General features: G+C 40.5%; 1 protein-coding gene across 1 annotated transcript in view; it reads left to right on the forward strand.

Moving 5' to 3' along the window:
• Nucleotides 1-3,423: 3,423 nt before the first annotated feature.
• Nucleotides 3,424-21,163, forward strand: part of onecut2 (one cut homeobox 2) — a 35,476-nt gene continuing 17,736 nt past the window's right edge. Inside the window, exon 1 of the mRNA XM_061698787.1 lies at nt 3,424-4,885. Coding sequence (XP_061554771.1) covers nt 3,661-4,885 — 1,225 coding nt within the window. The 5' untranslated portion in view covers nt 3,424-3,660. The remainder of the gene's footprint in view (nt 4,886-21,163) is intronic.

Raw genomic sequence — 21,163 nt, forward strand, 5'->3', positions numbered from 1 at the left:
TAAAATGAGCTAACTAAGGACTCAATTTATCAAAACACAAAATACAACTGGGCTGAACAAGAGGCGCGTGCAGTATTCGCTGAAATGCACAAGTATTTCTAAGTATTTTTCATTGAAATTGGTCACAATCTTGGACATTTTCTGAACAGAAAGTTTAATATGGTAAGATATTATTGTGCATGGTAAGATAAACCACTTTTGATCATTTACAATGACAGTAATAAATGTATTCTGCTATCCTTAGCTGAGGGCTGATGGAGGGGGAGCTGGGGACACAGAGTCATTTTGCTCTCATTTGTCCTTGGAAGTGTAATGAATTGTGCAGTAAACAGGCTACAGGCCATAATGCTCTTTCATTGCAGGTCCCACACTCATCTATCCACCCCGAGACTGTCAATAACATCCCCATGCTCACCATTTACACGCGGCAGCAGTTTGCACTTAACGCTGTGAATGTGTTAACTGCTCAAAACATCTGACTGAAAGTACTCACCTTCATTCAGAAAAAAAAAAAAAACTCCACAGATGTCATGACCTTTTTTTTTTTTTTTTTAACCTACGTACTCGCCAACCCCCCTTCTTATTTTCCTTTTACAATAACGTTCCCTTTCCTTATTTAGGGATATCACTTAAATTAATTTCCAACTTTTATTCCATGGTTTAAAGTCGTTTTACATGATTGACACAATTTTATTCGTTCGGGATTAAGTTTACATGACAGTACATACATTCCTCAAATTACCATACTTTCAAATACGACACTGTCTGTTGCAATGCAGCATTCAGCCCCAGAAATGTTTATAGCAATAATTATACACTTATTTTACAGAGCGCTTTTACTGGGTATTCAAACATGACAACTTGGATTGTATTTAGCCATTTGTGCTTTGAGCGTATGTTATTGCATGAGGAAGCACAGATGCAATGCAACAGCTTTTGAGGAATATCAGTTCTAGGCTGGTTTTATCACTTGCGACTTCCTGCCACCTTTTATCTTAACACTCAGAGGGAGAGGATGATGAGGTAAGAGCTAAGATGAGATCAAATTTTAATGATCCCTGTGGGCAAATTATTCTCTGGCAGCTGCAGCAACAGCCGAGACAAACACCACCCTCACCCTATTACAAAAAAAAAACCTTGCATATTATAGTTTGTGTGTGTGTGTGTGTGTATGTGTGTGTGTGTGTGTGTGAGAGAGAAAGAGAGAGCGATACTGTCACTATCTTGTACATGCATGTACTGAAATTCCACGACTTCACTTCCTAGTTTTATGACAAACTCTTCCTTTTGGTTGATTTTTAATGGAGTATCCAGTACAATTTCCCATATAGCTACTGTACACCAACAGGCTTAGGCCTGCACACTGAGACAGAGAAAGAGCCGTTTCAAAATGTTTGCATTTACAAAGACAATAATGCTCAGTTTTGACTGACACCGTGAGCAAGGTATTTATGTGTATTACTTTTTTAACCCACATTTTGCAAGGTGACTTTGAGTGACATGAAATGTCCCTCAATCTATAATACTGGTCGAAGGAGACACTCATCTCTCTACAAGCAATTAAAGGATCTCCCTAAAGCTGTGAACATGAGCACTTATTCCATAGTTATGGACTTAGAAACAATGCTGTAAAAAAAAATTCCCCCAAAATATACTCAGTAGTAATTTTAGGCTTGTTTTCTGATGACATATTTGATTTTCTGACAGATTTTGGCCTGCCCGCATTAAGGTCCAAATCGCGCGTGAGCCTGCTGACATCAATGGCGGAACGCGAGCACGTCCTTATTGAACTAGTATGTCTTCTGCAGTGTTATTGTCGCCGATATTGAAAGTTTCGATGTTGTTGTTTTTGTTCTTTTTAACAGTAACGAGTGAAAATAGCGAGGTTTTCTATTTTGAGTAGGTGGGCCTGTTTTGTTCAAATTGACTACTGGAATGATTCGATGCAGAAGGTAGGCAGCTGCATTAGGTAAGTGCTGCAGATATTGTTTTTTTTCTGCCTAACACATGGCTTTATCGTCTCATTGTTTTATTTATTGAATCACTTATGCTCTAAGACCTTTGAAAAAAACAGTTTGGGGAGATATATTGTAACTCATTTGAGGGAGCGTGGCCCGTGCATGTAACCCCCGATGACGCCGACACTTTTTTTAAAATTTTTTACTTTTTTAAAATATCCTTATTTTTTAGGTGGGGCAGATTCCACCCATGATATACCAAATATGAGTAAATACTGCCACTTTATAGTATAGTAAATTCCTTTGTCCCATGCAGCGAATTTGGGCTCTAGCGCTGCCTCTGACGTCACACCAAGACATGGGGGGCGGGGTCATAGACTTTGGCCATGCAAAAGGGGCGTTCCCAGCTCTATTTGTTATTCACTGATTCCTCAAAAACAGATTGATACTATTGGAAATGACTGCCAGTTTTGTTTTATTGAGCAAAAAAAATACATACAGGGAACTTGTTTGTGAACTATAAGCCATCTGCACGCTATAGGTCCTTTAAGGGTTGGGTGAAAGGCGCTATGGTGTATTTTGATGGGAGAAGATTTGGTCTGGTTATTTATGATTGTATTATTATTACTATTATTATTATTATTACATTGTGTATATGTTTTTCTATTTTGTTTTGTGTACAGTTTGTCTACATCAAATCATACAGTTTGTTGTATATGTCTTTATTTGTATTTGCTTTAATTTTGCCTTGTTTTATAATGCTGAATCTGTTCTCAATTGCCTGACACGGATTAAGTAAAGGTTAAATGAATAAAGCTTCAATAATAAAAAAAAATGAAATCAACAATAGCGTTGAGAGCTGTTTTTACTTTTGACGTGACTTTATTAAGCTAATTGATGAGGGCCAAATTCAAATATTAGAAACGCCCATGTTTGAATGCAACCATCGATGACTGAGTATTATTATCTTTATAAGGCAGGATTTTATACAGTCCTTGTGTTTGATTGTTCAGTTGTACCCAATGAGTGTACAGCAGTTATTTTAACATTGAAGGTTAGCTGGGCTAAAAGCAATAGCATTACATTGAAAAGTTTTATGGTGGACTACAGATATGTTTCGCAAATAAGCATATAATAGAAGTTTAAAAAAAAATGTGAGTAAGTGTTAAAATGGAGGCGTACATTCCAAAATACAATGCAACAGTTTCTACATATTTCATCTGTAATATTAAAAGGCTGAAGCTGGAGAAGCATCGCTGTTTAGAGTTTGCTATGAGATAGGATACTGCATGCCCCGCCCACTCTGTCCTAGGACGCACCGTGACTGGTTGAGCCACCGATCAGTCAGGAAAGGGTTCCGCCCCATTCGCCCTTTCGCAGCCCTCCTCCCTTTGGCAGCAGGTTGGGTTGAGCGGTCCACTAGGGGACCGTGGACAGCTCCCGTCTGAGGAGCAGAGCAGCGCAGGAGGAGGAGAGGGCCGGACATGGGGGAGCCACCGCACAGGCCCGTATGATCGACATCAACAGCATTTGGATGCGCACCTACACAAAGAGAGCGAAGTGGAGAGGCCATCGGAGGACGGGGAAACAACCGAGGAAGTGAAGGGACAAGGGGGATTCGGCCACTGACCCATCCCGGTGCATCAGGGGGGAGAAGAGGGAGAAAGATTTCCGCTCGATCTGATGGACTGACGACAGATGAATGAAGACCGCCTACACTAACGCCTATCGATGCCTGGCCAAGGACCTGGACGCTTACGCCATGAATTCGGACATGACAATGGACGGCATCGGCAGCCTGCACGGCGGGGTGGCGGTGAGCTCCGCGGCCCCTGATGTGGAGCTGATGAGCGGCCACAGCCCTCACCACGGCCGCGGGAGCTCTTCGGCAGCGGCTGCCCTGCGGATACACCAAGACCTGGCCGCCGCTGCCGCGTCATCCCGCTCGGCCATGGTGTCCGGTATGGCCAGCATACTGGACGGCGGCGGCGGCGGCGGCGGCGGCGGCGGGGACTACCGTCCGGACCTGTCCCAGCTCCCGCTGCACCACGCCATGAGCGTGCCCTGCGACACGTCCTCCCCCGGGATGGGGATGAGCGGCACCTACACCACCTTAACCCCGCTGCAGCCGCTGCCGCCCATCTCCACCGTGTCCGACAAGTTCCACCACCACCACCACCACCACCACCATCACCAGCGGCTTTCCGGGAACGTCAGCGGGAGCTTCACCCTAATGCGGGACGAGCGCGGGCTACCGGGCATGAACAACCTTTACAATCCCTACCACAAGGATCCCATGTCCGGGATGGGTCAGAGTCTATCCCCGGTGCTGGGTAACGGTCTGGGCTCCCTCCACAACACCCAGCAGGGTCTCCACAACTACGGCACCGCCACGCACGGAGGCCACGACAAGATGCTCAACTTCGACCCCACCGCCTCCATGCTCTCCAGAGCGGACCACCACCAGCACCGAGGTCTCGCCGGCCCGGCCGGCGGGATGATGCCGCACCTGAACGGAATGCACCACCCGGGACATCCCGTGCCGTCGGCGGGCCATCACCCCCACCCCCACCCCCACCCCCACCCCCACCTCCATTCTCCATCGCACGGGCCCGTGTTGGCCTCCACCAGGGAACGACCGCCCTCCTCCTCCTCGGGGACGCAGGGGGGGAACAGTTCGGGGCAGCTGGAGGAGATCAACACCAAGGAGGTGGCGCAGAGGATCACGGCCGAGCTGAAGAGGTACAGCATTCCTCAGGCGATCTTCGCCCAGAGGGTCCTGTGCCGCTCCCAGGGGACCCTATCGGATCTGCTGAGGAACCCCAAACCCTGGAGTAAACTCAAGTCTGGCCGGGAGACCTTCAGGCGGATGTGGAAGTGGCTGCAGGAGCCCGAGTTTCAGAGGATGTCGGCTCTCAGACTGGCAGGTAACTTTTTTTTATTTTTGTTTTTTTATTTGAGGTCTTCTCTGCGCCATACCTAAACAAAACAAAATAAGTCATTTTATTTATTTATTTGTATACTACCGCGATATTAGCTGATATTATTTTGAAATAAGTGTCGCCACTGACAGAGAGAAAAGAGAGCGATCTAGTTGAAGTCGTTACATTTATTTGGAATCACATGGCGTTATGTTTACCATTTATTGATCAACAAAAAAAGGTGATCGATGGGGAATGACCAGGTCAGAGGACTTCCCTCCAAACACACCGTTCTCCTCACGCTCCTACAAAAATAGAGCCAATTGGCGTTTTTAACAGTTAATTCAAGCGATTTGTCACTTTTTTTGGAAATTGAGAAGACTAAATCGTGATTATTACATCACACAGCAACCGGTGTATTTCTTCCCACTTCTGTTCAGTGCCATCACTACAGAACTAGATAGATAGATAGATAGATAGATAGATAGATAGATAGATAGATAGATAGATAGATAGATAGATAGATAGATAGATAGATAGATAGATAGATAGATAGATAGATAGATAGATATTCTGAACAAATCTTGAGGGGTTGAGGAGGTTGTCAGTTCAGTGGGTCTGGGGCCCCCTCTAGTGAGGGACCTCCCCCATTGTCCGCAGGAGACAGCGACAGCGGCGGTGGCCTTTCATAAAGGTTCAGGTGGGTTTTCAAGATGTTGTTGGGGAGATGTGATGGTGGTGGTAAATTGCGCCAAAAAGGAGGCTTGAATGGTGCTGCTGGGGTTTAGTTGTGCTGTGCAAGCAGTTTTCTTACGTTCACTCGGTTAAGGCAAGGTTCCTTTGGTCTTTCTCTTTGAAAAGGCCCGTTTCTTTTTGTAATGGGAAAAAGTGGCGGGTGCATGACGTGCGTTCTCATTTGATTCTTCTCTTTGAGCTCATCACACATTGCAGAACTGTGGAAAATCTTTTACATCGTTACGTTTCAAAGAAAATATAAGAAAGCAAAAAATAAATTCTGATTAAAAAAAAAAGAAAACAAAAAAAAACAGACCCACAGCAATGAATGTCTAAATACTATATTTGTCTAAATACTGTACAGTTATCATGGATTACTGTACATAAGCATATAATACTTTCAGTAACAAAGTTGGTTATGAAAAAGCTCAAAAATACTGTATATAAGTAGGAAGTTTGTCATACAAATCATGAAATTAAAACATACTTTAGGAAAAATAGCTTTTTATTTGAAGTCGTTGTAGTTATAGTGTCTACAATTAAATATATTTTTTTGATTTGTAGTTAGGATAAGCAATTTTGTTGAAAGCTAACTCTCTAAAAACATCAAGCTCATAAAAATGCATTGTTTTTCAAATGAAGTTATTCTCTGTTATGGTATGATCTGGTTAAAATCATGAAAAAAAAGTATGTCTTTCAAATCATCAATGTGTATGGTACTTAAGATCCAATTTATCTTATATTATCTTAGGCTGTACATTGAATCAGAAACATCATTTAGATTGCTTTGTATCGTAGTGCTTAAAATTATGCAAAATGATATGTAATTTTGAAAATGTAGATGACATTGATTTAATTCTAGATTTGGCTTCAGTGTATTCCAGTGATTTGTAATTTGTATGTGTCGGTGGCTTGCTCAAATGCACCATTTACATTTTCCTCTGACAAACAAATTGGCTCTTTTAGGATTAAAAAAGTTTGAAATCAATCTGTTTTTTCCGTTCAAAGAAATATTACTTTTCCGTAAACTGTGGCTTGTGCTATCAAATTGAAATGACATTGTGAAATATAACGGTCTATTTGAAGCGAGTTGATGTAAAATACCCATTTTAATTCAGTAATATACTAATTAAGGATTCCAAACTCACCCTGAAGTTTTAAGGATTGTGGCGGAAATCATTATTGAGCTATTTTTTTATGAATGATTGTGTTTTAGTTTTGTCTTTAAATCAAAAACGTTTTCAAGCTTAAGGAAAAACAAACAAAACAAAAAAAAAAGATCAATCAATGTGATTTTGACAGAATAGTTTCCTGCAAAATGTGCTCTTTAATGCATGCGGTTGGGAGTGAATATATTGAATTATGTCCAAAAACAGACAACAAAGGCAGCTGAGTAAGAGTCTGTACTCGTTGCCCCCGTTTTTAAAAGGTGCAAATAAGCAGTTTGTGCTCAAGTGCCTGACAGATGAGATTATCTCTGCGCAATTGCACTGTTCTTTCATTCCTTGATTTCTGTCTATTGACCCTGTGGCAGGGGTTGTTTGATTTTGACGGCTGTTGTTTGATTATATAGATTAACAGGAAATGCCTTGAGTGAAGGGAGGACTGGGGGGGGGGGGGGCGGGCGAGGCGCTTTCATGCGATGTGTGTCGTTAAAATGGAAGCATGCAGACACACACTGAACAGCATCCTACTCTCATGTGCAACATGGTTGGTGTGCTTATGTTCAACATCGACAAGTCACTCTTGAATCCTTGCTTTACCACCAATAAATGTCAGTATAAAAAAAATGCATCATCATACAGTACCTCCAAATTAACTGATTGTTATTGTCAGTAGTACTTTCCCAACGGCATTTCCCAACCTCCAAAAAGCCGTCAGGTGAATGACACCATGAGTAAAGTAAAACATAGATTGCAACAAGTTGACATTTTTCACTGATAGTGTAAACAAATGTAGATATAATAATAATAATTATAATAACCCTTTTAACATACTCCTCAATGTGTCTTTAGACAAACAAAGATTTGGATTTTAGAGCCTTTTTTTCAGCAACTGTAATTTACATGCTTGTAATGTTTGTGCGTGCAAGCTTGCGACTGTTTGCTTACTATTTCTATCCTAAGGCCCACCACACAGCGAGCGGAGCGACAGAACGTTCACGCAGTGTTCCAGGCTGTGCACGTAGTCGGCAACACGTTTTGCGGCAATTCGAAATTTGAATTGAAAAAACAAACGGCGTTGCAACCTTGCAGATATAACGGCCGCTCAAAAATGCCATGTCGTATCACATGATCCTTTCACAACAATAATTCCGTTTCCGGTTACGAAGTGAGATCCAGCTGGCCGCCTGTGCAAATAAATTAGCGATGAAGAAATGCTGTTTTTTATTGTCATTTTGAACTATCATCGGGGCACTACGACTCAATGCTGCAAAAGGAAGTCATCAGCTGGGGTTGTTATTGTGAAGATTGTGTATGTGGCCGTGCAGGGATTACAATAGTTATTTCATTGCGCTCACGCTTCACCAATATGACTTTTTGAACGACTATGGGACAACAGGGAGCTGCAAATCCGAGATCAACAATGCGAGAGCCAGCTCATAGAGCTGGGGTCAAAGGTTAGAGCTGCAACACCCAGATATTAGCTGTGGAAAATGTAGCAGCTGCACGGAAAGACACTTTTAAGCCTCTCTTAATCGTTTTGAAATAACTAATGCTAATAATTCTACAGTTTTCTATAAATGCATTGTAGTCCCTTTAAATGTGGGATAAGACGTGGCCCACTGCTGTGTAACTACTGTCCACCAGTGCAGTCATCTTACAACTTTCTTGGGAATATTGCTCTCAAAAAAAGAGTCATACGGATTTTAAAATGACATGTGAGTTCAGACGGCTGAGGTGAGGTCTTATCGCGAGACACATTCTTTGTCAGCCCTCTACTGTTTGCTATCCGAAACGAATCTTCAAAAACTTCGGTTACTATTGGCCTACGTCAAATTAATTCTGTTTTTGTTCAAGTCATCGTGTCGCCTCATTGGTGAAGATACTGAAACCCAAAGTTCATCAGTACTCAACTAAGCTAAGGTCAAAAGATTGATCTGATTGCTAAAAGTTCCATATCAGTGGTTTACTTATTTCACCACGCTGTAGTATTGGGCCACCGCTGACTATGTCATTTTGACATAGTGAAACAGTGAAAAGTAGAACGGATACAAAAACAATTTCAACATTTATTTTGGTTTAGAGCTGGATAAAGTTGCACTTTATTTTCACTACTTTTGTCGATATGGTATGGAATTGAGTGGAAGTGTTCACCCCCTAGAACCATACTGGCACTGCTCATTATTTATCATGAACCCGGACGTAGCCTGCTAACTAACAACCATATGACACTCCACATTTATTTCTCTTTTGTTTTTTTTGTTTTTTTGATGTTCCCAGGAATTTCCACAGTTTGGACAGTCATTCATCTGACTCAGACGTTTTGTACAATAACTTGAGCGCTGCTTTGATTGGAAGCCATTTCTCCAAGCTTGCCAAAGCGACAGAACAAGCAGAAGAACCTGTAAATTAAACTTAATCCATTGTCTTGTAATTTAGTTTGGTGTTAAGCCCCACCCATTAGTGTTCAGGGCTCTGAAAGTATGAATGAATTTCTCTGAAAAATGCTCCTGAAGGAGAGCCTACGGGGTTGTTCCTATGGTTGGAAATGGCTCAAAGGTACAGCGTTGAAATTTATCCCAAGCGTTGCCGCGTGGCCTCCTCCTACCTATTTTGAATCTGTTTCTCCCTCTCATTCTCTCTTTTGGGGGGAGGTATTATGTGATTGTCAGGGGAATTGAACACAAGAGCAGAGGCGGCAGCGGCCCGATGAATTATTGATGGGAATCTCGGCGTGACCCTCCTCGGTCTGCTCACTTCACTTCTTCTTCACCTCACTGCCGGGTTAACCAGGCAAAATGGAGGGAGGGAACAAAAGGGCGGAGGAAGAGCGAAGCCCATTGTTTGGTTGGAGGATGCTGCTTGTGACTCCGAGTGAATTATGGATGAAAAGAAAATGATGCTCAAATCAGTGTAAGGTGGGCTCATATGCCCACAGAAACACTTCCATCAGTTCAACAGGAATGCATTTGATGATGTTTTTGCTACTAACTTCGGATATTTCAAATTAAACACCTATGGAGGACAAGGGGGGGGGGGGGGGGAGTAATGAAGGAAAATGGATCACACAATACTTCTATAGGATGAACTCAACTGTTAGGTCACTGGAGAAATTGAGCTTGGTACACCAACACTGTATGTTCATAAGAAATTTTGAAAGAAAAAAAAAAACCACACATGAATATGTATAAGTAGTAAGGACAAAAGCAGAGTAGTTAGTATTTGGGTGAAATTGCACTGAAGATCCAAATGATGGGACTCTAAATATCTTCCATTTTCCGTGTCCAGCTGCAAGCAGACATGGTTCATTATTAATGAGCTGGACTCTGCTTTATGGCACGCCAATTACCAGCAGTTACTCTGCTTGCGTTTTTGTGTGTATGTATTTGGTCTTACAGTTGCAGACTGTGGGAATACAGATTGCTTCAGTTTTCAGATTCTCTTCTTTGGACCTCCTGCATATTCACTGTCTGCTATCGATCCATAATAATGGATTTTTAGGCTGCTGGGAGGAGGCGTTAGAGCTTAGTGTGTCAGTTTGAGATGATTTGACAGAAAATGTTGTAATGTTCTCTTCTTGTTTACTAAGCACCAGCCCAACACGATGTACTTTTGACTCTTCAATGGAAGAAGTACATAAATATTTGCATACACATGACGGAGCCACAACACTTGTAATTGTTTATACCAATGTCAGTATTTTTGTACCATCCAGGTGTAGATAACATAGGGCAAACCTTAATAGAACATTTATTTTAACCCCAGAATACTGTTGCACAACACTACAAGATGAATTTTTTACGTTACAATTGTTTTTCCAAATCGGTAATCACAATCAGCACATGCATAATAATGATATACCTCTATAGTATACTTATATGAGAAGGTTTTCATTATTATCATTAGTATTCGTTGTTGATTGGCAGGGCCAAATCACATGATTCTCCCGAGTTAGTGTCCACTGACATGAGTTGACAATAAAAGACTACGGAACAATGTTTAATTCGCCAGCCACGGTATCCTGCTCATTAAATGGAAAAAGACAAAGTAACCTTTAATAATCAATTGAATCTTGTGTAAAAAAGATGGCAATAGCCAAGCATTAGGGCGACGATAACTGATGTTTTCTTGACGTTTATTATCTTTTGAGAACTGCCTTCCATCACCTTCACTAGGTTATTTGTATTTTTTTTTTTTTTTTTTTTTTTTTTTTGTCGTCACTGCAGCTCCTCTTATCCCTTGGATAAAGCAAAGGCGGCCGAGGTGCTTGAATGATGCACAGTTTGATTGGCACCCGACCTGTGATGACAGCCTTGACTGCTTTCGTAATAGCCTCGGAAAAGACAGGTTTTCGTCTGTCCAGCAGGGTACTGACTTGAGAAAAGTACAGTCAATCAAACGGTGGGATGTAGCACAAGAGATCAAATTGCCGTGCGGCTCCACGTAAAGTGGAAGACCTGTTGTCCCCCTACATAGCAAGTGGCCTTTGAACGTCTTCGCTTTGTGGTCCTTGTTGGTTTTTCACCTTTTGAGTAATAGGAAAACAGAACCGCAATATTTCTAGCTGCTCTGGTCATGTGGTCGTCTCATCTTTTACCACAAATACTTCACAAGTGGGTGAAAATACAGCCATGAAAATAATACCTCAGAACATCAATATCTACATGTGTAATAATTTTCAGCCTTGCTCATTCCCACTCTTTGCAATCTTGTGGCTTCCAATGAGAAAATCACAGGCGTTGCGTAGTGATTTTTTTATTTTTTTATTTAGACTGTCCACAACAATTATGGCGCCACGGAGGTGTTGGAGTGGTACGAGTGTTTCGCAGCAAAACAGAGGAGCCCAAGTTCAGAGGAGAAAATGGTCCTGTCGCAGCTTTATTAAAGCAGTCAAATCAAACGTGACATCTGTACTCTGAGCTCATCGAGGCCGAGCACTTGTAGAATTCACACAACCATCTGCGGGAAAGAAACAAGGGAGGGACACGAACACAATTCTTCACCAGAAGTAGAAATCAGATCTTTTTTTTTTTTTTTAGCCCAAATGTTCATTTGAAGGACGCTTTTCTTTTAAAGATGTAGCTGGAGGTGTTTGCTGTGGAAGAACTTGAGCCCTGATCTCAACCCCATCAAACACTTTTTAAATGAACAAAAATGTAGGTTGTGAGCCAGCGCACAAATAACACACAATTCTGACTGAATGAAAACTGGAGTGAGTGAATAATTTGCCACAGATACAAGTCTTGATAGAAGTTGATATCATTTTAAAGTACAGACTAAATCTATGTTTTGTTTTCATTTTCTCCTCATGTCGGTGTAATGGCCTGGTGTCCAATGTACTATTCCGTGAGTGAGTAATGAGAATTGTGACAATGTAATGTTATTCATTTAAATGTTATCCGGGGTTGACGTGATAACTGTAGATCTGTGACCTAATTAAGCGAGATCCATAACATTAGTGCGTGCTTATTTAGCTGGTGGGCTGTAAGATGGATGTTAGCAATACATGTGATTATATTACATCCCAAACAGTTGCTTCTGTGAATCTTGGTGATGTATTGAAATGTGCAGTGTGTGAGGCACATGCAGTATGTTTAAATAACCAGATGACTTTGGACATGACTGCCCAACCAAACTTGATTTCCAGCTTTATTTGTCTTTTCTATGCGCTGTCATTCCGAAATTTCTCGTCTCACCCTCTACTTCCCTCAGGTTCATTAGTATTGGTGTCACAGCGTGGCTGAAATAACTGTCTGCAGGTATAATGAGTAAAGACAGGCGGCACAGAGCCGTCAGTCTCTGGACATGCTTTATGGTGAAAGACCAACGGCACTGAGAGAAATAAAAGGACAAATAAAACTCATTGCCTTTTGGTATTCGACCTTGTGTTGGACAAAATGGTGCAGTAATGAGATCAAATTGGTAAATCTGATTTCATGTCGTGCTAAAATAAAACACTGCGTACAAAACAGCATTTAGTGCTGTGAGTGTAGAGAATATTTGATGATGACTAATCATATGGTCAGCAGCATGTTCGCAGTCGAGGGTTTGAATTTAAACTCAGGCCCGCCTGTATAGAGTATGCATGTTCTCCCTGTGCTTGCACGGGTTTCTCTGGGTACTCCAGATTCCTCCCACATTAAAAAAAAGAATAATAATAATAACATGTTTGGCGAATTGAAAAATTACACTAAATGTCCCATACATAGGTGTGAATGTGAGTGTGACTGGTCGTGTTTCTATGTGCCCTACGATTGGCTGACGAGCAGTCCAGCGTGTAACTCGCCTCCCGCCCAGTGTCAGCTGGGATAGGCTCCAACTCAGCTGCGACCCCAGTGAGGACGAGCGATATAGAATATGGATGAATCAAATGAGCAGCATCATGTCAAAAATAGATTGCTGTTTGATTGTTATTGTCTGTCTGATGCCTCGGCTGCTTGTAAATGTGCTGATGTGTATCTGTAGTGGATCAATGCTCAGATGATGCTAAAATACTGACACCAAACAGCCACATTTGTTGTCTCTGGTCTGCTTTATTTAGATATTCTGTATGTGTGTGTGTGTGTGTGTGTGTGTGTGTGTGTGAGAGAGTCAGTAGGTTTCTGCAGCGATGTGTGCGTGTTTGATCGTGAACCAGCAGTTTTGGTTTGGCCCGTGCGTGGGGGTGGATGTATGTGGATCGATGGCTGTAATCCAGAGCAGATTAAAAGAGCATTAATACTGGCAACGATAACGTAAACGGTACGGACCTAGATCTCCATTGATCTGTAGGAACCTGATCTAGACTGCTTCCTGGAAGAGAAGGGGAGGCAGTGGGTGGGGGAGGGAGAGCTGACTGACCGTGCGTATTCACCAGAGATACTTTTGATGATTTTGCTTTTATAGACCACCCCAATGGAAGGAAATATGACAAGCAATATGCTATTAAAAAGTAGACTTTCAGCTTTAATGTAGTAGAAGAGCTGGAGAGATCCTTGTTGTCATTATACAAGCAAGATAGTTTTGATGCAGCAGAAAACATACACACAATGTGCTACAGTAAAATATAGGCATTCAAAATCAACAGCATATCTCATTGAAATTACTGTTTAACATAGATTATTATGAGAGAGATTATAACGTGTGAATAGTGGGGAAGAAACCACTTTCAAATCTGTATGTGCTATGTTTGTCTCCTAAATTTAAGGGTTTTGACAAAAATTGGATTTTTCATGGGACATTCAGGAATTAGCCGACTGTACAATTATTTTAGGTAGAGTGCTGTATGTCCATTTTCAGGGAGTCCAAAGTATTTGAACATTTGACATAATTGTCAACATAAAAATATTTGTTACTACTTGAATGGAAATCCATCTTTTGAATGACTGCCGGAAGCGTGGCGCTCATTGAAATCAGCAAATTGAGATTTCATTCCTAGACTCCACTTTCACTCGCTTCTTGTTTGTGGCTCTTAATCCAGAATTCGCGAACTTCCACACAATGTATGACAGCAATGGCTGAATGGTGCTGTAAAGGCTGTATTTCTGTATTTCTCTTACAGTAAATGAGCTGAAACCAATCAACCGCATATTGATTGTTTTATTTCAATTACGGTGGTACATTCTAATGAGTGCCCCATCTTACAAGATTTCGCTTTGATTATGTTTTCATACAATGCAGTACTATTTTTTGCTATTAATAACGCATAAGAAAAAAAATCTGTTGTTTTTGCGGCTGCAAAGGATAAATTATGTTTTGATATACAAGTCAATTGAGTAAGGAGTTTGGCCACGTAACAAAATACACTCATAAGTGAGCATTTCTGTTTTTAGTGGCCACAGGTGTCCGGGTCCTTATCGCTTATAAAATAAAACACACCTTGGTTAATGTAGCAATAAATGATAATCATACTTTATACTTCCCACACCACACATTAATTTTTACCCCCCACAAAAACAGTTTTCTGAGCGGCTACACAGCTTACAAATAATGTTTTCTTCATAAAATGTCGGTCAGTGACAGTGATTCGGAGAAGTAGGGTCTTGGATAACCCATTTAGTAATTGAATAGGCAGACATTGACCAGGAAAATTGTGTTCTTCAAACATCCGCTAATCAGTGTGATATGATGCCGCCAACTTGAATAGTGTCAATTATATACTTCTTGAGCAATCTGTCTTTGATAAAGACAGATGAATGTTGCTGTCCATAATGCACTCAACATGTAAACCAAAAATGTTTTTTGTTTTTTTTTAGTAAAAAAATATTTCGAACATAGATTAAATGATCTTGGTTTATTTACAGGACTATTCAAATGACATCAGTCATACTGCGAAAAAAGAAACATTTAAAATTTAAGGTGAGTAATTTAATTCGACTCAGTAAGTTTAATGGTACTTAAAATAAAAATGTTGTTTATGATATCACATTTAAATGTTAAAGAATGCCTCTTGTTTTATCATGAGATTGAGTGATAATATTGGATTTATTTCTGCAAAATTCTCGTCCTTTCTTACAAAAATGTCACCCCCAAGACAGTCACTCCGTGATGTCATTTTGATTTTAACGACTTGGAAGAAGAAATCACTTCTGCTGACAATTGTTATGTATAAATATCCAAAATACTGTAACTATAGTCATGCATTGCGATTTTCATGCACTTTAAAAAATGTTTGTTTATTTGTTTTTTCCACAAGTCGCCACTAAAATGTAAAAACCCTCAAGTCAAGGTACCACTCGTTTGTCTCTGCTCAAACACTTCTGGACCCAAATTACTTTAAGATTCACACTAAAAACATAGCAAATGTTCCTGAAGCAAATGTCCATGAATTTAACACTGCCTTTAAACCAAATGTTTACATTGAATGAATATTTATTACTAGTGATTGTAGCGCATCATAGTGAGAGCTGTTTCTAATATTTTGGTAACTTTATTTTACCACAAGTGGAGAAAAATATTCGAAACACCATTCAGTGGGATCCAGCCCAGCTCTACACCGCTGCAAACTACAACCTTATTAAATACTAAACTGTGTTTTGCTTGTCTGAATGAATCCTGCAGTGGCTGCAGACTATACAACAAAGTCCATGCATGGAACTTGCATAATTATGGAGATGTTTATACTCCCGGAGTGTGTGGTTATGTCAAAGGGGTTTATGCAACACAGCTAATATTGATTGCGTCCTCTGTCTGGATTCGGCATATATGTTGAAGTTCACTACATCAAACATAATTTACACATAATTTGCTCATTTCTTAATTTTGAAGCATAGATAGGATTTACACTATTATATCCCCTCCAGAGAGTGTTTCTTCAGCTGACCCTAAGGCAAATCATTGGCTCTACTTGTGCTAAATAAGTCAAAAGCAAACCGGAACGTAAACGAGACAATGAAGAAAATCGACGGTCAGATTTCCTATTTTTTGCCTTCACATTTGGTGGTAAAAGCATTAAAAGGAGCCCTCGTTTGATGTGCATTAGATCTATGAGATTGAGGGAAATCCTCCTCTATTTGATTGTGCCACATAACTGGATTCATTCAGTTAATACCATCTGTCATTGGATAAGGTTTTAGATTAGATGGATAGGATCCAATTGTCGATATTGCTGCCTTTAATAATGACAGGTTACCGGGAGAGAGTAACTGGAAATGTCTGACCATCCATTCGCTATCCAGCCATCCTCCGTTTATACCCACATCCATCCTACCATAGCCATACTGAAACATTCTTCCAAATGATCCACATCCATTCATTAGCTATACCTAACCATTGTGCCAAACACCGCACCCCATTTTGTACCTGTACGTCCAGTTTAACCGCATTAAATCAGAAACACTGAACAGAATTTTAATGTCAAAAAATGTCGGAGAAGTACGACTTTAAGCATTTTGCAGCGCTGATGCTTTGCATCTCACAGACAAGGAAATCTGATCAACTTGTGTGACCGGCACTGATCAAAATAGAGACGAGCCACAGCAGTGAGCCGTTTGCAGGCTCACTGCTGTGTCCCTTTATTGCTGGCCAACTTCCTCTTGATCAATCATCAATAACAATACAATCGATTGATCGCGGAATATTATCTTTCTGCCTGTGTTTGCTCTTTGCCGGGGTTGTGTGTTGGGAGACAGACCGCCGCTGGCTTCAGGACGCCAAAAACAAAGCTGATAAGAACGAGTACAGAGAAGCCAGTTAACTCATCATCTATTAGTCTTTGTGTGTGACTAAACAGTGGGCTCCCTTTGACTTTTACTCACTGTCAACATTAGCAAGTCAAGGTTAGCGAATGTTTTCCCTTGAAGCCTTCTATCTCTCCAGAGAGACTTGCTTGGAAATTCTAACTTTTAGCAATTCGGATTCCTGTTCCTCATTGGATAGGGAGAGAGGGAGAGAGAGAGAGAGAGAGAGAGAGAGAGAGAGAGAGAGAGAGAGAGAGAGAGAGACAGAGAGAGAGAGACAGAGAGAGAGAAGGTTAGATAGATAGATAGATAGATAGATAGATAGATAGATAGATAGATAGATAGATAGATAGATAGATAGATAGATAGATAGATAGATAGATAGATAGATAGATAGATAGATAGATAGATAGATAGAAATTCACTCAGTGCATATCAGATCTTTGAGTAGAGCAATCTTTCTTTCCTTAATGAATGCCGAAGGTTGATGTTTTTCATATTGGCACCATTGGTCATTTCCTTTTTTGTTATGTTTAAGAATTTATGTGAAAGCTTTTCAAAATCCTTTACATTTCACAATATCGCAAACTCTTGGGTACATTTCCCCACTTAGTATAAACTATCCTTTGTGCATATTGAATTGAACACAATTTTCTGGCACCCGTCCTCCCTTGCTGGCAGTACCCACATGTACTAATACAGTACAACGTGTTTTACTTTTGGACAACAAATGTATGAATGGTTAAAAACATTTCTGACGGCAAACTGAAATGATGCACAACCATAAACAAACAGACAAAGATAACTGACTCACCAAATAAGTAACTTTTCAGCGTCCTTTTTCAGATGTGGCTTTTGTTTTAGCAAACAGTGTTCGGGGATAAAATGTATTTGCTTGTTAAGTTGCAACATTAGCCCTCCCCCCAAAAAAGTGGGTTATTTCCAGCAATCTGCTGGTCTAAACCAATCTTCTTGAAACATTAAATTGAAATACTAGCACGATACTGGCATGAATACTAACACTGTTTGAAATATATGCACAGTTGAATCCAATTTCTATTAGTCAGCTGCAAGTTGCACGAACAATAACAATGCGTTTTAATCATTTCATTGTAATTTATTTATTTATTTCTGTCTGTATGCTGCCTAGCATCCATGGGTATGAGCTTATTTTACTGTACATAAAAACATAGGCATGTTTTATTTGAGTTTTTGTACTGACAAGTACATGTCTGATGAGAAGACTGTGGTGCCAGAGGACTCTGCAGCTACTGCTTTGTGCCTATTGCACCGAAGACATTTATTTTATTCAACCTTTATTTATCCAGGTAAGGCTATTGAGAACAGATTGTCATTTGCGATACAGTGTGTACATGCATGCATAGACCATAGTCTGATGCTGTGACCATGTTTACGTGGTGGACTGATTATACAAAGAGGAAGCTTTTCAGAGTGGTCACGTATATACAGTATATTGACACGCAACTGTTTAGGGAATCCATCTTTTGACGACTCCCCCGTGAAACAGCTCCATAACACAATTGCATGTTGTGCTCGTAATCACAAATATTCACACCCTTAATTGTATGCTTATATTGATCTCCAATCAGTTACATTAATGATTAAGTGCTTCAGCCGCTAAGTGTATTGAATTGCGCTGATGTAATTCCATATTTTTCTTTACATTAAAAACATCTTTAAGCAACTGGTGATTACACTTTTAGTGCTCCTCGTGGGTATTTCCACCAGTAGGACAGCGTATGTGGGATTGATCTCAAACAAGTTTTCACAAGGGCGCGAGCATGTGTGTGTGTGTGTGTGTGTGTGTGTGTGTGTTTGCGTGGGTGTATGTGTGTGCGTGGGGACACAAAGAGAACAGGATAGTCAGTGTGACTCACTGACTTAATCAATAGTCATAGTGTAAAGCTGGTGTTTCTACCATGGGCTGCAAAAATAGTGTGACATCACAGGCGGGCGATACAATAAATCACACCTTTGAATCAAACAAAGAAGTGGAATGTAACAGTTAGCAGAAAACAACAATGGAGGAAATCCAGCATCTTGTGGTTTTTCTCTTTGGCACGTGGCTGTTTATTCCAAGAAGACACGTTTTGTTGTCTTCTCCTGTTTTTGCATGGAAGTGAAGATTCTCTGTTAACCAATCAATGGGCTGCTGTGTGTCCAGCTCCACCCTTTTAAAACCATACATTTGTGGTTGTCACCCCAATTGTAGGATGCCCAAAAAAAAAAAAAAAAAAAAAAAAAAAAAAGTGGTGCAGCATGGATTCCATTTTTGGGTAGCCTACATTACATTTGCTCTATGAAAATGTATAGAATTGAATTGAACTAAAATGTATTGCTTGGTGGAAATATGAAATATAAATGTGAAATATGAATCCAATCCCTTTGCAATACATTTTGGGAGTTTTCTGGGCGGAGACATACTGTAGAGACAGAGAGAGCATTTCCGGTTGGCAAAGTGGAAAGAAGAAATGATCACAGTGCATTAAGCGCAACCACACAGACACTCACACATACACACGTACACAAGGATATTATGTAGACTTGATTGCTAAGTGCTAAAATATTGCACACCTTAATATAAACCTACTATATAGTGTGTGTATGCGTGCGCATGCATGTGTGTGTGTGTGTGTGTGTATGTCTTAAAGTGTGTGCCTGAAAAGTGCTATGCATCGTGCGGTTGTTACGTTTGCTCCATCTCCTGATACTGATGTTACTTTTCGTGGCACGTGTGACATCACTTTCAACCACAAAAGTAAACAATGTATATCATTGCTCATCAGCGCTCAGAAATTCTGGATCATCCTGTGAGGTAACCATATAAGAGAGAAAAGAACAATATAATTGTAGTATGCAGCATTAGATGTTGCTCGGGCATTATGCATGGTCAGGGTGAATAAAAGTCTAGTATTGTATACAACAAACATAATTCATTATAATTATAATTAATAGAATCACAATGCAGTTAACAATACTTTAAATACACCAAAAGATTTTTTTTGATTTGGTTTCTGCTCATACACGCGAGCCAGACATCTTTTTACGTGGATGACTGGTCCATATTGAAAAAAAAAGTATTTTATTGATGATGTAATGTAAACAAAGTACCTGTATTCATCCATCCATCCATTTTTCCATACCGTTTCTCCTCACTAGGGTCGCGGACTGACTCTGGGCGAGAGGCGGGGTACACTCTGAACTGGTCGCCAGCCAATCGCAGCGCACATATAAACAAACAACCTTTCGCACTCACATTCACTTCTGCGGTCAATTTAGAGTCTTCAATTAACCTACCACGCATGGTTTTGGAATGTGGGAGGAAACCGAGGTACCTGGAATTTGAACCCGGGTCCTCAGAACTGTGAGAACGTTTGACCTTGACTAGAGCAGAAAATAGAAAATGTCAATTAATAGTGTTAATACTTTGGGGGAAACAGTGTCACATGTGACAATAAATAAAAGATTGAACAAAATAATTGCTACGCTGTGCTGGCTCCTGACGGACTGTTTTGATGAGCCAAAATGTGGCGCCACAATCCTGCAGTGAAATGTATGTTGAAGGACGGCTTTACTACTTACCCTGCACTTATATGCCCTCAGTGTAATGGATACCAGGCTTAAGTGGTAATGGTGCAATAAAAAAATGATACAGAGTGCAAGAGGAGGCGAGCCATGGTGAGAGGAAAAAAGAGGGATGAAGCAAGTCAGAAAGATAGGAGGGGCAGAAAGAGGAGGGGAGATTGATGCAAGCAGTCAAGAATAAGCAAAAAGATAAGAAGGATGGACGAAGCCAATGGGCAGAGAAATAATGGAGACAAAAGCGTGATGATGAAAGCGAAAGTAAAGGAGGGATAAAAGGACGTATGAGGCAAAGAAATTCAAAAGACAATATTTGGAGAAAAAAATGTTTTGGTTCGTTTTCCTGCTTTTCGCGCCGCAAGTGTCAACTGAGATGAAATTGTTTGTTTGTATGATTCGGTTCACTTGTTCGTAACATCATTCATCAGAATCAAGTTGTGGACGGGACATGTATCATTTGCATAAATAATGATTCAAAGTGGCGGTCCTAGCTTGATACATGGTGGCTGGGACGTGCAAAACAGTATGAAAAGAATTGTGAGATACTTTTACATTTCAGAAATCAAATGAACAACAGTTGAAACAAATTGACATTTCAGAAACTAATCAAATAACCATAGCAAGCT

Source organism: Phycodurus eques, chromosome 15 (genome assembly GCF_024500275.1).
Source record: "Phycodurus eques isolate BA_2022a chromosome 15, UOR_Pequ_1.1, whole genome shotgun sequence".
In the NCBI taxonomy this organism is placed as follows: Eukaryota; Metazoa; Chordata; class Actinopteri; order Syngnathiformes; family Syngnathidae; genus Phycodurus; species Phycodurus eques.